Source organism: Chaetodon trifascialis, chromosome 1, assembly GCF_039877785.1.
Source record: "Chaetodon trifascialis isolate fChaTrf1 chromosome 1, fChaTrf1.hap1, whole genome shotgun sequence".
Lineage (NCBI taxonomy): Eukaryota > Metazoa > Chordata > Actinopteri > Chaetodontiformes > Chaetodontidae > Chaetodon > Chaetodon trifascialis.
In genome coordinates, this window is record NC_092056.1 from 1,398,476 (window position 1) to 1,416,371 (window position 17,896).

The 17,896-nt window shown below is 47.5% G+C and overlaps 1 protein-coding gene across 14 annotated transcripts in view; it reads right to left on the bottom strand.

The window, feature by feature from the left end:
* LOC139332249 (serine/threonine-protein kinase BRSK2-like) overlaps positions 1–17,896 on the bottom strand; it is a 95,852-nt gene that overhangs the window by 14,145 nt on the left and 63,811 nt on the right. For 5 of the 14 annotated variants that reach the window (XM_070964097.1, XM_070964078.1, XM_070964070.1 and 2 more), the window contains exons 4-13: positions 16,467–16,607; positions 14,874–14,990; positions 12,236–12,269; positions 11,183–11,251; positions 8,727–8,873; positions 7,398–7,429; positions 5,920–6,084; positions 5,604–5,701; positions 4,883–5,036; positions 1,875–1,934 (exon numbers count right to left, since the gene is read on the bottom strand). In XM_070964097.1, the coding sequence (XP_070820198.1) occupies positions 1,875–1,934; positions 4,883–5,036; positions 5,604–5,701; positions 5,920–6,084; positions 7,398–7,429; positions 8,727–8,873; positions 11,183–11,251; positions 12,236–12,269; positions 14,874–14,990; positions 16,467–16,607 (1,017 nt within the window). The remainder of the gene's footprint in view (positions 1–1,874; positions 1,935–4,882; positions 5,037–5,603; positions 5,702–5,919; positions 6,085–7,397; positions 7,430–8,726; positions 8,874–11,182; positions 11,252–12,235; positions 12,270–14,873; positions 14,991–16,466; positions 16,608–17,896) is intronic. The other 9 variants (XM_070964131.1, XM_070964087.1, XM_070964036.1 and 6 more) reach the window with 3 other exon arrangements.

The window sequence follows — 17,896 nt, forward strand, 5'->3', positions numbered from 1 at the left end:
AAAAAGGTCCTTAAATTACAAAATCTGAAGGTTTATCATTATAGAACAGGGTCCGTACCGGTGCAGCCTCCTCATTTTGTATTTTTTTCATAAAACAGGCGTTTTTTCGGTTATTACTTTGTTTCTGTCGACACGGTCAGACACAATAAAAAGCAAATCATTTTCTATTTATTTGGGCTAATATGTATTTAGAGTTTTTAAATCATTATCTGGCATTCTTAGTGCACACATATGCTGTTTAATGCTGAATGTTCACTCCTTTAAAAAATCTGATACCACAGAACATTTACTTTAAGCCGAAATAGAAAAAGTAATGTTTTTTTATTTAACAAACATAGTTTTTATTAAAGAGACTATTACTTTAATGACTCAACAGCACAGAAGAAACATGTTGTGAGCATATTCATTTCAAACAAATTAAACTCCCTCTGACCTGTTTGACAGGATGTGCATGAGCTGTGCACATCAGCCGTCTCGTTTCCCCTCTGCTGCTTCAGACCTCTTCTTAAAAAGTACACATTTACCTCATAATCTAATTTTTTTTTTACAGAAGAGACAGTGTTGACGTGTTATGGTTGTGACAGTAGCAGCGTCCAAAAATATGAACAAGTTTAAGAGAAAAGAGCAAACTTACAGGAGCTGGAGTGATGTGGAGGCATGCAGAGCTGAAGGCTTGAAAACAGGGTCCTCAGGAATACAGCTGACCTTGTAGTTGCCTGATTTTATTGCTTTTTATAAATATCTGACAGTGGTGACACATTTTGATCAACCACAAAATAATAATACATATTACAATGCACTCTTTCATGTGGTAAGTTATTATTCAATTCAATTTTTGCTTATCCTTTTTTAATCAAGTCGAAATGATTATCTCCTTTCCGAGGACAACTGATTTTTTAGGCAATATAATCATTAAATTACTAGAAATTAAAAATAAGCCTATAAAAGAAGCTTACATGTGTGCAAAGGACCCCCTGAAGGACCCCCTGATTATAACCTCACTTCTTTTTATTCAAGAAAATCTTATTAATTTCCAACAGAATTGGCACTTTTCTTAGTGGGACATGTTTTTGCCAGAGTTTGAAGAATCAGTGAGTCCAGCTGTGTGTCAGTGTCTCTTCACACGTCACAGAGACAGCGTCTCATCACGTGGTGTGTGTCCCCTGTCCACAGCAGCTCCTTCAGCTGCTCCACCAGCTCGTCTCTGACTGTCCGCCGGCTGTTCAGCTCGAGTGCAGAAACAGCTGCTGCAAACGCTCAGACTCAGCCGGACAGGAAGTAAAGCGAGCGGAGCCTCAGAGGTGGTGACGGCTCTCTGTGTGGACGTGTTGTCCAGCGTCAGTGTAGAAACACTGCCAGGACGAGTTTCGGCGGCGTCCTCTTCTGTCTCTGGAGCCTCCAAACTAAAAGGAGCGGACGGCCAGCTGCTGTCTGCAGCACTTCAGGCCTTTCTACAGACTTAACGTGCCTCTTCAGTCAAGTACCAGCACTGGAGCGTCCACGCGAAGCATCCATGGACTCTAAGTAATCTGATTACTTCTCTGTGATTCTCTCATAACAAGTGAAAAGCTCTGCTGGTGCAGGAAAAAATAAACTGTTTCAAGAATTTTCCAAAACATTTTCTGGAGATTTTTTGGATATTTTTTGCAGTGTGATGACTGAATGCATTATTTTAATTTTGTTTTGCTTAAATTTTTGTTAGAAGGCTAAAAATGTAAAAGACAGATTTCTACAATGAAGCATGCTAACACTTAAACAACATGTGAGGGACATTAGAGGACGTTTAGGACGCACTGGACAAAGAAAACTAAACAGATGGATGAAGAAACACGACACGACAAACTGAGGAAACAGAGAACGGAGCCGACCAATACCTTTCTTCCTTGCTGCAGTTAGCGTTTGTGATATCCAAGCTTTTACTGAAAACAGATTTGCTAAAAAGGGGCAGACAGAAAATGAAGAGACAGACAGAAAGGCCGTCACATACGGGGAGTCCGACGTCCAGCATGCAGCACCAACAAAACAAAGTCAGCTCGGCGGAATGACACGAGGAGCAACGCAGGACCTCAGAGCATGCACGGACCGAGAAACCAGAGAGGAGAACACATTCGGGGGTCATGCTCGAGCCAGCGGGACATTCAACCCCCCCACTGCTTCGTCCGTCCTGGACCCTGTCGACACGCCGTAATGATGAAGATGATCGAGCAGCCACGTAGCAGCAGAGGAAGAGGGCCGGCGTCCTCTGCAGCTGGACGATCAATACAGTTCTATCTTATCTTATCTTATCTTATCTTATCTTATCTTATCTTATCTTATCTTATCTTAACACGAGCATGTTCCCAGCTGGTTAGCATGTTAGCTGTTAGCTCGCCAGCTACAGCATTTGCACACCGATCGTCCACCATCAAACATGAGAATTCACTTTGCTGCTCAGGCTCGGCTTCAAAAGTCTTCCTTCATCTCATTCTGATTATTCATTTTTATTTAACAATGTCCTCAACGTCCTTCAGCATGGAGACACACGAGTCTGTTGGACGATTTAAGGAAACTACGGATTCACCTTCTTTTCTGATTGCTTTGACATGATGGACGCCTCTAAATACTACAATACCCATGAGCCTCAGCCACTGTTGCTGCAAACAGAGTGAAATCACTGAATGTTGGAGCGTGTCTCAGGCTGTCTCTGTCTCAGTCTGTCTCAGTCTGTCTAATTAGCCCAAACCTGTGTGGGCGTCGGGGCCTTTAAGGGCCGTTTGTCTCCATCTATAAACGTCACATCTGGTGTTCGTGACTCCTCGGGATCAAATCTGCCAACACGTTAACTCGATGAGGATTCAGTTCAAGCTAAACGCTCCCACCAGCAGCGCAGTTTAAGCCTCCGTCTTATTAGCGTGAACCTCCGTCTCCGCGCTGATGATTTTCTCTGGAAATGAATATCCTCCATCACGCCGACGGTTCCTGCTGTCTGAGCCTCGGGTCGACATTAAAGCCAGACTTTCATGTGGGTTTGAGCTCCACTCGCTCTGCTTGTGACCCTTCAGTGAAGCTGATGTGAAATGACTCGTCTCACTCTGAAGGCTGTAAGTGATGAAGATTATGAAGGACGTCAGAGCAGATTTATTGCTCTCGTTTGGACTGCTGACCTTTGTGTGATAGTTAAGTGAATAAATTCATGTGGGAATAGATCATGTGAGTTCGGAGCTTCATTAGCGGGGTCTTAAAGGGCCGGTCGGTCAGATTTCAGCATGAATGTGAACGTTTAACAAGCTAAAAATCAAACATCTCAGCTTCGATCGCTGAGCTGCAGATCGGCTGAACGGTTTGCAGAATGTGAATCAAAGCAGCTCCTGGAGGACGTGGAAGGTACAATCTTTTTTGTTTTAAACAGATTTCCGTCTGGTCTTCACAATCCTGCAGCCCTCGAACGTGACGTCATGTTTTTGTCCGTCTGTATTTCACGTCGTATCTTTTATTCAGTGTTTACTGACAGCCCGACATCATCGCTCTTCGCTTTATGATCAGCTTGTTTCACATGGTTTTGGCCGACTTTAATCCTGCTGGTCTGTTGTTTTTCACTTTGAAAAGACTTCACAAGTCCCACGCTGCTCAGCGGAAAAGCTCAGTGAGAAGACGGCTGCAGAGCTCTGCGGCTGAAGAAGCGAAGGCTGAGTTTCAGATACTTACACCTAAAGAAGGATGTGTTCACTTCACCTACAGATCCAGAGACCAGCTCTCTGCTCATTAACTACCAGCCACGTACACCTTACCCCACGGTCACAAGCTTACAGCATCTCTGTGCCTTCAAACCTCTCAGACAGAAACTTCTTTCACTCCTTCAGGTGCTGAAGCAGCTGAGTAGCGTAGCGCGACGTTGGCTTAGTGCTGCTGAAGGTATTTGCTGATCAGAGAAGGCTCATACGGGTCACCGATGATGATCCGTGACTGACAGCCTGCTTCAATCCTGAGGACGAGGAACGAACGTGAAGCGCTGCAGTGAAACATGGAGGAAACTTTGAGGTGTCCATGAAGCCGTTTGTGCCGCGACTCGTTTCCATAATCATCAAAGTCTGACATGCAAGATGCACAAAATGTACAAATGAGCCTTTGTGTCAGTCTGAAGGAGTTTTTTTCTGCCTTACTGATCGTGTAAAGTAATAATTTGTTACTGATTCGAGCAGCAGCGTGTGCAGGCTCAGCTCGAGGGTCACATCATACCTGAAAACTGAATTCTGCTCTTTCTTAAAGCTTGAACGTGACATTAAATATTCGACCTCCGACATCCTGTTGGCCCAAAAACACAAACATCAACAGTCACGTTAAGCAGCAACTCGCCAAACTGACGGGTTCCCAGCCTTCGGTCCTCTTTGACTGCATGCTCCATGCACACCGTCCACACGACGCACAGACCTGAGAGTCCTGTTCATGCATTCACAGCCGGACCCAGAGCTACGAGCACGCCGTTAGCCTCTGGCTGAACCAGGAGTTCACGTCAGGCGTTCTGCACATGTTGACCCGACAGAGAGAGAACGATGCATCATGTATTTAAGCGCAGGTCAGTGAAGGAGGGCAGGACTGACAGCTGTGGACAGACCTCGCAGTGAACGTGACGGAGCTCAGCGGAGCGAAGAGCTGATCTCAGGTCAGATTGAGGGCAAACAGACGGCGGCTGTGACGTGAATTTGAAGATGGATCAGTCAAATGTCGCTGCTGAGCTGCACCTCCTGCTTTACTTCACTGAACTGGGATTAAATACATTATTTATCATGTCTGATAACAACCACCATCAGTTACACTTTGACCAACAGCGCATCCTCCTGACAGACCGAGTGCGTCACACGTTTGTCCATGCTCACGAACACGCGTGCAGATCTCCACCTCTTACCTCTGACCGTGGGTGGCCATGTCGATGGCTCGTCGCACCGGGACGGGAGACCCTCCCTCCGTGACGCTCAGCACCTCCATGGACTTCCTCTCCGGTCTCCGCTTACCGTGACGGCTCAGCATGGGCGAGTCCACGCGCTTCCTGGGAGGGTCTGCTGAGCGGGGTCAGGGGTCAAAGGTCAATGAAGGGCCGACGCAAGGACAGAGAACAGTCAGCAAACCTTCAGTAATTAAAGGTTCCACGTTAAGATCGTTCATAATGGGAAATGTTTTTTTTATTCTTGTCAGCCATGCGTTCATTTATCTGGTTTAGGCAGCACTAGCTTGTGTTTTAGCAGAGAACGCTCCACAATCCCAGCCTCCTTGAACTGCTCACCGTGTGCACTGAGATCTGTGTTTCAATACTGATGCAGAGCTGAGGTGCTATTGGCTGAAAAGCTGAACTGTGATGTATGCCTGCGGGCTCGTTGTGTGCCAAGCGCTGCACCTGCCAACTCCCAAAAGTGTCAGAATGTCCTCTGTCCACCGAGGACACTTAGACTTCACTGCAGCAAACTTCAGCTTCTGACGTATTAATGCGCTGATGTTTAGCAGGCTATGCTAACTGTGGTAGCCCTCTGATTTTAGCACATCAGCATGCAGACAAATGCTAATCAGCACAGAATGTCGGTGCAGTTGTTCGGCTGAAATGAACACTCTCTCGCTCTGCTCGACCGGCTTACCGATCTCGTTGCGTGGCGGCAGGTTCTGGTCCTCGTGGCTCGGGTACCTCTCCTTGCGGTCCAGCAGCAGGAAGTAGATCATCTTTTCCTGGTTGTCACTGGAGAGAGACGACATTGGTTAAGAGCGGGACGTGAGACGCTCCATCATCACATGACATCTTAAATAGAAGAATTCATCAAACTGACAATCCCTCAGCCGTCTCATCTATTTCTCTGCCCCCCTCATCAGCTCCTTCATCCCCCTCCTCCTCCTTTAATCTGCCTCCTCTGGGGTTTTATCGCCTCTCTGCTCCTCCTCCTCCTCCTCCTCACTCACTCCTCAGACAGCAGGTCTTTGGTCAGCTTGTCCTTGTCCCTGAAGCAGCCCAGAGAGTGCATGCTCTCCAGGACGTCGGGGTCGATCTCCTCGGCCGCGGCCAGCGTCCTGATGGCCACCTTCCTGGGGACGGGCTGCTCGGGCTCAGGCTCGTTCTTTCCCGCTCTGCAACACATCACACGCCAAAGCTAACACCGAGTTTAAGCCGTATCGGCTTTTTGGGCACAAACAAAGAAATTTAGAGCGAACACGTCAACAGCTGGCAGCTCCTGATCTGAACTTGACCTTAACAATAAATGATTCAGTTTCCCTCAAAATTCATGCTCGGGAGGAAAAGCCCTCTAATAGAGCACACTGGGCAGCTGGAACCTGCAGGGAGGCGTGCTCGGCTGCACAGCGCTTCCTGATGAGCAAACAAACAAGTATAATAACTCAGAAGGGAAGCAGGAGCTCTGAGGCGTGACGGACGTGTAGCATAGACTTTGTTCCATTAGCTGAAGTTCTGGCAACAACGAGCCGTCCTCAGAAGACGTGTTAGGATGCAATTTACTGCAGGACACACACGAGACAATCAGTGTGGAGTGAAGCACACACAGGTCACACACATATCCCAAATACTACAGCTGCTCCAGCTCGTGTCAGAGGTCAGGCTGATAATCTGGACTCTGACAGACGAGCGCTGTCTTATAACTGGACAAAACTTCTTTTAATATACGATCAGACAACAGATAGACAATTTAAAAATGGATAAAAATCTGATAATTATCTAGAAAACTACATAATTATTCAGATTATTGGTTATTGATGGTGACGTGCTGAATGAGCCTCATGCTGAAGCTCTGCTGCTTTCTTCTTGTGAATTACAGGATAAATGAACATTTTCAAACATCATAAAGATAAAATTAAAGAAGAGGGGAGAATCACCACAGACACTGTTTCACTTTGGTTAATTAGAAGTTTACATTTTTAGTTTCATCCATCATTTTAATGTTATAAAAACATTAACTGTCGTGATTCTCAGATAAAAGATCATTTCATTTTACTACAGTTTGGCTCGTATTTTTGTCATTTCTGCCATAAATTCTAGCAGTTATAACGACATTGTTCTCACCAGGTTAACAGCTTCCATCTGGAAACACTCGAAAGAAGCAGAGGAAGATCTGACAGGCTGTGAATGAAGCTCACTTAAATATGTAACCTAACAAACGAACGGTGAAATTATCAAACATCCGTCCAACGTCCTGCTTCAGATTTGTCCCCCTGTGCTTACTGTAGCTGTGCGCACTGTCAGACGTCTGCACTCTGTAACAGCACGAACGTGCCTCCTTCTTCTCTGAGAAGCTTCCAGCAGCAGTTTGAGAAAGCAGCTTTGATGGGTGTTGTTACTCTGCATCAGCTGCTGCATGTCTCTCTGATCAGCTGACTTAATGTGGACATGCAAACGGAGCAGACAGGGAAAAGACAGGTGGAATACTCACAGGTACCACGTATGCTTCTGGATCTGCTCTAACTGCAACACAAATCAGAGGGAAATAAACATCAATAACTTTGATTTAGCAGTGAAACAACAAGATGTGACGTTTGCTGCTTTTGTTAAAAGGAGTCATGTGGTCAGATCAGGAACCAAACACAAGCGGGACTTTTCTGAAGCTGACCCTGTGAGGCAGCACTTCCTGTCCGGCTGCGTGCAGATCCCCCCTCTTCTTGTCAAAACTGGGCCCCTACATTACCCACAATGCACCGCGACAGTCGACAGTTCCCCCAGAGGTTTAGCTGTGCTACGCTAGCAGCTTGTGTCCTCACTTGAGGGCATTTATCAGACCTGACGCAGCTCCCTCTGAGACGCCGCAGGCTTCATACAGCTTTTGCACATGTGCAGCAGAACTCCTCAACACCTGCAAACGCTCAGGTGGAAAATCAGAGGAGTTCCCCTTCACATCAGATCTTAAAACCTTTGTGCAATGGAGGATTTTTTACAGGGAATTCATCCTGCTTACAACAGGCAAAGTCACCACAGGGCCAACAATTCTCTCCTGCAATTAAAAGGCTATCAGCAGAAGTATGCTGCTATGCTACACTGCAACGCACTGTACCTGCTGGGTGCACTGGCATGTTTTTGACTCATTCAATAGAGGACTGAACTGTCCAGGGACAGACGTCAGCCCCTGCAGCCCTGACAGGCGAACCGTTTAGAGAATAGATGAACAAATGTCTCGAATCCTGTTCAGCTGCTCATTAAGTCCTTTAACGTCTCAGATCAGAGCCGGTTTGATTGGACAAAACCTTCAATTTGAAGGAGGCTCAGAAAACTATTCGCCAAATGTTTATATATTATCCATCAGAGCTGAAGTGTTTGGTGCTGTCTGCAGCTGCAGGTGAGGAAGAACTGTCAACTGTACTGAATCTGTGAAGGTGTGGAGGAACTGATCATCGGCCCTTTAAACTGCCTCAGACTGAACTAAAACATTAATATCTAATCAATTAAGGAATTTACATGACTTTGAGCAGACGTCCAGCTGTACCTCAAAGCTGAAATAACTGCAGAGAAAACATAAAGCACAGCTAAATTTCTGCTTTTTGCTTCTATTCTGAGCCAAAACAAATCCTTGGCCTGAGATGAAAAGACTGTCTGCGCAGCACAGAAGCTGCAGGGCCAGTCAGGGTGCAACTCTGCTAAATTTAGCCTGAACGCTCCCAAAGGCCAGCGGTGAAAAGCAAACTGAGCACGAGCTCACTGACGGAGGTTTCAGGCCTCTCCTCCTCCTCCTCCTCCTCCTCCTCCTCCTCCTCCTCAGCGTGTCGCTCACCGTCAGCCTCTTGGTGGCGTCCACTTCAATCATCCCGCGCAGAAGGTTCTGACAGTCCGGAGGGATGAAGTGAGGCATGTGGAAAACCCCCAGCTTCACCTTCTCCAGAAGGTTCCTCAGGTTGTCGTCGTCGAACGGCAGCGCACCCTGGAGGAAGAGCAGAGGAGGAGCTGGTCACTGTCAACCAGGCTGATGACACGTTTTCAGAATGAGAAACAGATCAGACGCGCCTGCAGGACGTCTGCTCGACAGCATCATGGATGATGATCTGATATCACGCAGCTCCAGTTTTTATCATTTTATCAACATTTGAGTTTGTTACTTGTAGTTTGCACCACTGTAACTTTCATCCATGTGTTACACAATCATTTGTTCTCTTCACATCTGCCTTTACTTTGATTCTGCTGCATTTCATCAGAGTCTATGTACATATTTATTCTACACGCTGCATATTTTATCTCATTTTGACCTACTGGAAAACACATTTTGTCTTCTCAAAGGACTAAATATGAGCTTTCTGTCATTAGTTCTAACTTTTTGACTGAAACGTGTTGTGGCTGCTCTATTGTCACTCTAACAGGATATTACAGTTTATTCACTTTTTCTGACACCAGTTATTAGTGTGTGCTTTCATTTAGATGAGACTGCATTACTTTTATTTTGAAAGCCAGATACAGGCTGTGTAAAGGTGCAGACGCACAGACCTGCAGCTGGTTTTAATCCATACAAACAAACATTATGAACTGTTATGAATGTGCTCAGTAGATTTAGAGATTTTTTTCTTTAGACTGATGGTGGTACCACAGAAGAAGACACTTAAGAATTCGTCTTGTTGGAAGCATGAATATCACAGCTAATTGAAGAGAATCCGTTTTCAACGCCTCATCGTGGACCAGAGCGTCAGTCAGCGGGGAGTTCCTGCCTGACGGTGGCATCAGAGGAACAGTCGTCCCTCTCATTCTGAACAAAGCGCTGAGGACTGTGGGTATCTAGACCAAAAACCAAAGAGAAATCACCGGAAGCATCAACCTGCCTCCTCAGCAGACTGTAACACGCACCGCCGTCCTGCTGCTGTCGAGGCCCGTCAGGTGGACTGTGACAAAGCGGAGGGCTGGACGCAGCGTGAGAGATATCAGTCATCAGAGTCAGCAATGATGAAGCGTTTGCACGGCAGCCAGCCGGCGCCGCGGCGGCTCTCCAGCTGGGGAGCGCGCTCAGTGACGTGATGACTGATACCGCTTCCTCCTCAGTGAAAAGCAGGCAGGACGGAGCCAGATGGCCGCTGACGCCGCACAGCTAATCAAAACACCACGAGTGGAGATTTATCTTCACGTGATGACGGTGTTATGAGGAGCACGCGGTCAATCAGCTGCTTCTCTGAACGCTCAACGCCGCTCTTTGAAAGCCTTCGTTATCTCAAGTGCATTTTTATGTCGTGTGTGAGCGTTGCAGCTTCACAGCATCCACTCGTTTCTCAAACATCAGTGAGGTTTCCTTGAAAGAGCACACAGATGTTAGACCGCCTCGACGCAGCGACCTTCAGCATCAACGGAGCCCGACCTTCTGTCGAAACGTGAGGCTGGATGTTAACCTTTAATTCCCGGGACAAGCGCTGCTGTCAGGCTGTTTATTTCGTGTGGAAACGTTTCAGTGACCTTTCTGTTCACCTGGAGATTCTGCTGGGAACAACACATAAAGAGTTCATTCAGCATAAGCGTTCGCCTCAGGAACAAACTCGACACTCCTCTTTCCTCTGTGGCGCTGCATCAACCAGGAGAGCGAGCAGGTTCTTCTGTCGCAGCACATTTTCAATTACAAAACACCTGAAACGTCTGAAACAGCAGTCAGCCCAGGCGTCCTGTGTGTCCTCCAGCTGCGTGGAGAGACGCATGCTGCACATATCACTTTTAATTCCTGAGGTTCCTTCATGAAAAGCTTTATGGAGACAAATTAATCTGAGGAATCAGCATGTACACAGCAGGCTGACACTTCAACCTTCAAAATAAGCTTCAAATGTAGCCCGGGAAGCTAACGTGGAGCTAACCAGTTAGCTATTCCCTTTTTCTTTTTGGAAACCTTTAGCAGAGGTTCAGACATCTAAATATTGGGCTACAGAGGCATGTGATGAGGGCGCAGAGCTAGATTTGAATAATTTTATACAAAAATCCTCACATTTGACGATGTCTCTCACTTTAAAGCCACCTGATGTTTCAACAAACCCGTCTCAGCAACATGTTGAGGCTTGTTAGCTGCTAGCTAGCCACCGGTTAGCCTACATGTAGGCATGCCTGCAGCCCTGGACTGTACCTGAGGTGATTTTAAGCCTTACATTTAAACACAACCAACTAATATTCTACATAAATAATGTGTTACGCTATCATATGCTAATATAAGCGCTCAGCAAAGCACAGTGCAACGTCTGCTTCACTGTGTGCTTACAGGCTGCCGTCACTCACCACTAAAAGTGCAAACAGGATGACGCCACAGCTCCACGCATCAGCTTTCCTCCCGTCATACTTCTCCCCCTGCAGACAGACAGACAGACAGACAGACAGACAGACAGACAGACAGACAGAGAGAGAGAGAGAGAGACAGACAGACAGACGGACAGACAGAGACAGACGGACAGACAGACAGAGAGAGAGAGAGAGAGAGACAGACAGACAGACAGACGGACAGACAGAGACAGACGGACAGACAGACGGACAGAGACAGACAGACAGACAGACAGACAGACAGACAGACAGACAGACAGACAGACGGACAGACAGAGACAGAGACAGAGACAGACGGACAGACAGACAGACAGACAGACAGACAGACAGACAGACAGACAGACAGACAGACAGACAGACAGACAGACAGGCAGACAGACAGACAGACAGACAGAGACAGGTTAAAGTCATCATTCGTCCTCAGACTGGCTCCTCACTTAATGGAAAGATCCACACCAATGAGAGCATTTCTTCAGTGTAACATCAGCAGTTTGTGATGATGACTGCGCTGCAGGAGTTATTCTGGGATGAAGGGTTTGAATTTGCTTTTGTGGTGCATCAAATCCACCTCATCGACTGTGCGTCAGTTACTCATTTCCAGCGTTTCCCAAATAAAAAAGCCAGGCAGGAAGAGCAGAGACGTGTCCTTTGAGTCAACATGGTGCTGAATCTAATCTCCCACGTTTAAATCTTAAATATTCATTTTGCTCTCAGATGTGTGATAACAAACAAACAGTAAAGTATTTGTTTAAAATCAGAAATGTCACACGATGCGATTGGACAACATGCGTGCGCTGTGTTCATGAGATGAAGAGAAATCATCACTCCGGTCTGTTTGAGGGAACATGGAAACAGAGAGGACAGAGGATGCAGAGCTGCTCACACGCAGATGAACTTTGAAAGTGTGTTTGAGCCCAGCGGAGTGGAGGGGGGGTGGAGCGGTGATGTAAGAGCCATTGTGCAGAGTGCTATTACTGTATGAAAGGAAGAAACACAGAGCGGGAGAGCACTTACCCTGATGACCTCTGGGCAGGCGTAGTGCGGAGATCTGCGGGAGGCAAAGAGACGGAGGACACACACCGTTACACAACAGCACACACAGGACACAAACGACGAAGACGAGAGAGCAGGTGAGCCTCTGCACACACCGCTGTCCAAATATCAGCCTCTTCACCAAAAGTCCACCACAACGCAGGACTGTGACGGCCTGCCGGGGTTCTTCTCTTTGCTAAGTGAGGATTACGTAACGTGAAATGGCCTCAATCCAAACTCCTGTTGAGTAACATATGACGGCATCCAGTAACTCAAAGAACCACCGCTGTGTTTTCACAAGTTCTGGACGCAGAAATCACAAAGCTTCATGTTTTTCATGAACATTTTCAAAGGCTGAATTCTGAATCACTTACAGAATATTTCTACATTCTGTTATTTGCACTTTTACTTCAGTGAAAGCTGTAAATGTGCCTTCAATCACAGGTCACAGTCAACACTTTGAAAAGTTTCTACTGGATTAAAACACAAATCAAGCAGGGTTCAAATGTCCACTGATAGTTTGTCTTTTTGTCCTGAAGTGGACAGAAGCCGATGGAGTCCTGAAACAGTGGAGGAAACAGATAGACAGCACTACAAACCACAGAGCATCGAGTTACAGAATCAAGGAAAAGCTTAAGGTGCTAATAAAAAGCCGAGTACTGAATGGAGGAGCTTTAGTTTCAGCCTGAAGTCTGAACGGCCTCCACACACAGAGACATCGGGTCTGTCCACGTGACGCTCGTACGTCACGAGCAAAGCTTTGAAATCGATCCTGAAAGTGACCACAGGAGTCAGCGGAGTCAGGTGGGATCTACGAGCTAAGTATTAGCTAATGCTAACACCAGGAGGAGTTTTAAAGCATGTTTGAGCCTCTGAAGACAAGACTTCAGCGGCTCTGCTGCACAGACGTCTGCTGAGCTGACGAAGAGGAAAATAAAGAGCAGAGGCAACGACGGAGGATGAGGAGGACTGTGACTCCCTCAGGAGAGCCGGACCTCCGGCCCGCGAGCTCGCCACCTTCTGACTAATGGAATAGTGACAGCGATGAAGCTCGTCTGGTCTTCCTCTGTGCGGATTAATCACAACAAATGAGGCGGAGAGCTCCTCCAGCAGCGTTTCAGTGCGCGACACGCGCTCAGCTCGCAGAGTAAACACTCGCTCCATCACTGCCAGTATCTCACTTCATTATGCTAATGTATGTAAAACCAGCCGATCCGAACTGCTCAAACACGGTCGTGTCAAAACACACCAAGCGCCGTCTAATTACACCATGGCAAATCTTCATCCTTCCCGCTCGGTGCGACTCGTCCGCGGTCGCCGGCGACGTTTAATAAATTCCATTAACGTCACATGAAGAGTCGTCGGACTTGTTACTCACGGAGGTATTTACAGAAGCCATCAGAGGTTCTTCATGAAAGCTGCTGCATCACTGAAGGAAGGAAGAGCCATGAGAGCGATGGAGGTCTGCTCCTTCACTGATCACCACAGCGTGTTTCAGGAAAAACCAAACAAGTTTAACTGCTTAACTGAAGCCATGACGCTCTTTAAATCTACCTCGGGGCCATCATCCGCTTTCTGTTTGTCAGTGAACAAACAAACAGTGTGCAGCCGAAGCCGTCGGGTCCCTGAGGGTCCGCGGACCCTGAGCAGCTGACCTCTTTGCCCTGCTGGTAATCCAGCCTCAACACAGCTCAAAGCAGCCTCGACTCAAGGTGCTCTTACTCTCCTTTTCACAGTGAGTCCTTCTTCGCCAACTTTTGATCCTCATCAGAAGATTAAGGGAGATTAAGCAGATCCTCGAGGTGCTCGGAGGAAGAAAAATCTCCATTTCTAAGGCGGCTGAGTGAACTCCATCTGCAGCCGAGGACTCGGTCAAAAGCTCAGGAACAACAGAGTGAACAGGGTGTTGAACTGATCTGAAACTGGGCAAATTTCTCTTTAAACCGCCTGCAGTACACACTGTATAAAAGAGCATTTCAGCCACAGTTCGACTGTATCAGGACCTGGAACAAATATATGAACACAGTGATGTTACAGAAGCTGCTCTGCTTCATTATTCTGAGCTACCAGTTCCTGTACTGCTTGAATTATAATGAAGACTAATGAGTAACCGCAGGCAGAACATTTTGCCCACTGACTCCGTGTCGTCCTCTCTTGCTTTGTGCAGCATCTCTGAGCCGGAGGATTCGGCTTTAGCTGTTCCACATGAGCGGCTGCGTGAAACACTTGCTGGCCTGCGGGTAGCGGTGGCGAGCGGGACGCGTCGGACCGGCCTGAATCCTGCAGAGCTTTCCAAAGCCCGCGGAACAAACAACCAGCAGCTCACACGCTGAGAGATTTCCAGAGCCGCGGTGTCTTTCCACAGCCAGCCAAACCAACCTGAAGCTGGGCTCAGGTCAGGGCTGAGAGCTCCGCCAATCAGCTGTTAATTAGCTAAAAATAAAGGACTGCATGTAAGGTGAACGGGGGGGTGAGCTCACAGAAAAACACTGTTTATTCAAAGTCACACATCCAACAAAGAAGTTCATAACGGCTTTTTATTCCAGCCATAAACTGTCTGAGCAGGTGCAGCATTCAGGACCAGAAGCTTAAGGACGTGGACTCGATGTGAAGCACTCACCCGCAGCTGGTCTCCAGCAGACTGTCCCCGACCTGCAGAGACGCCATGCCGAAGTCTGCTATCCTGATGTTGTTCTTCTCGTCTAACAACAAGTTCTCAGGCTTCAAATCTCTGTGGCTGGAGGACGACAGGACACAGAAGACAGAGGCGTTACACTCATCCACACCCTGCAGTCATTACTCACCTTCCTGACTAACACGTTACTTCAGTTTGGCTAAAACTACGAAAAATGTTTGAGGTTTTGAGATAATGTTTGTCTGTCTCAGTCATGTCAGGTTCAGCAGAGGTTTATACGGGGTCACCTGAGGTCAGACCAAACTTCTGGACCCCTGAAGACCTCGAGTAGTTTGTCTCTGGTCCACGTCTGTACATTGTCTTCTGTCCGTGAACCCGGTGACCACCTCGCTTTAGCTTTGAGTTTCATGTGAAATAAAAGTTAAACCCAGCAGCTCTTGACAGCTGCAGGCACTCTGCTTTCATGCTTCCACCTCTGGAGGAAGAGTGGGCGAAATGGGAAACAATTAGTCCTGAAAGCATTCAAACCTCCTGTTTGATTTCTGAGGCCACTTTATTACAATCCAGCGATGAAGAACAGACAGACTCCAGGTGTGACGGAGGTCCAGGTTAGGATCAGAGCGATCCTGTTACTCATGAGGAGAAAAGAGCTCGATGTCCTCAGTTCATCCAGGAAACACAGCGCAGAACAAAAGGAGCTCGTCAAAGCTGAACACTTGATGCTTAACGACTCGGAGCTGCTTTGATGTGCAATTAGACAGACAGCGCTGCCGCCACGCGTGGAGGAGCTGAAGGTGCTTTCAGAGATGAAAGGTGATGAAGAGGAGCTGGACCATCTGAAGTCACCCCCAGTTTCAGCTGAGGAGGACGGAGGCTGAAGAGGAGGGACGCAGGAGGGAACCTGTTGTTCAGTCATCCAGTAAATCTCACAACATGAGACCACGGGTGACGATCACTGACGTCGACCTCAGGAGCGCAAAATTCTACCTACGGACCTACGGACGGAAATGAGCTTCGATTCATCAGACTGGATGTCAGGATGCTTTGAAACAGATCAGCAAACGAACAGTTCCTGCTGCTGAAGGTGGAGGAGTGTGAGGAAACGAGTCAATCAGCGCGATGCTGTCGACAGCAGAGCGGTCAGAGCGAACAAGCTGTGAGCAGACGTCGTGGAAGTGCTTCGCTCCTCTGACGACGTTAATGTCGCTCTTCATACTTTAACAACCCGTCCATCGTCTCCCTCTGTGTCTGCAGGTGTCACACCTGCTCTTCCTGAACTCACTGCGTCTCAGGTGCAGCTTCTCTGCTGCAGCCGCAGTGAAAAATTAAGTGCAGCAGCTTTTTATGTAAATTTCCGTTCTGCCTCCACACAGGAACACCTTGAAATGCATATTTGCAGCCATGCCACCTTTTTTTAATTCACCTGCATAAAATATGGACTGTTTGGCGACTTTAGAAGGTCGGCAAAACCTTAGTAAACATCCATCTGCACAAACCAATAAGAGAGAGAGCAAACAAGCTCCCTGAACCCGTCTGCTGACTCAGAAAGAGGTTTTTCTGAGTGTGAAGGTAACAAACCATATGGAGTGGCTGTGGCAGAAGTCCAGGGCGGAGATGATCTGTCTGAAGAACTTTCTGGCCTCTTTAGGTGTTAACCGGCCCTTTTTCACCAGGTAGTCGAACAGCTCCCCGCCAGACACGTGCTCCAGCACCAGGTACCTGCACAGGTGGAGAGAGGAGACAGGTCAAGCAGTGCAGGAGTACAGAAGATTCTCCCTGTGTCACACGCTAATCTTCATCCCGCCTTCCACAAAAGAGACATTTTAACTCCACTGCAGAGTCGCACACTGTCAATCACCTGAACTGACCTTCTAATCTTTCATCAGATGCTTTATTTCACTTTGATATTCATCAACCTGCTGGATTCTTGTGTTTTTTTCCACACTGAGATGTGCAGATTCAGGTTTTCCTCTGCAGCATCTCATGTTAACCGTCAGGTAACTGTGGAGATGAAGAGGAGGAGGAGCCTCCAAGCTGCAGCACTTCAGTAACCCACCTGTGAGTCCACACGGAGAGCAAACATCCTCAAATCCCCCGTTTGATTTTTCCTCAACGTGAAAGAGGCTTTAATGAAGTAATTGAGTCATAAACTAAAGAGTATCCGGCTGCGACGTGTGGAAGTCGCCACAGCACATCGAAGCGGGCTGTAAATCCTTGAGAAAATCCCCAGCCCGTGTTGGTTTGTGTGCCCGCGGTTTAAGATGTTTTATCTATCTCCCGCGTTCATTTGTCTCGGAGACATCTGTGATCCTCAGCCTGCGAGCGGCGCCGCCTCCTCCTGCAGCGTCAGCCGGCGTCCCCGCGGACTGATTTATTAGCAGATTAAGGGATCTGCTCGAGCGTTCACCTGTCAGAGCTATTTAAATTAGAAACGTGTTGGCTTGTGATTTGTGAGTGTGAAATTTTCTGCAGCGAACTGTGTGCATCGGCACTGACTGACCGTCCCCGTCCCCGTCCCCGTTCCCGTTCCCATCCCCGTCCCCGTCCCCGTCCTCGCCCCCATCCCCATCCCCGTCCCCGTCCCCATCCCCGTCCCCATCCCCGCAACATTAAGAAAACAAATCCCCGCTGCACTCCGTTCGACAGCCGAGCCTTTATCAATTATTGAACAGCGCATTAAGCCGAGCCGCTGGAGCGTGGCCGCCACACGCAGCAGATTAATGTGTACAACAACACATGGATATACATTAAAGCTGCACAGTCGCAGGGAAGGTTAAAGTGTGTGTGTGTGGGGGGGGGAATAAAACATTTCACGCTTTGATGAAATCCCACAGTTCAAACTGCTGTTTGGAGCGAAGGCGCTCAGCTAAACGCAGTGAAGTTTAGGGCTTGGCTTTTCTCTGTCATCACTCGTCAGTGCTGTTTGAAATCTGAACTCTCCTCCCATTTTTTGAGAAGACATATTAACTATAGTAGTGCAGATTTTTCCAGTAAAACTGTTTTTGGAA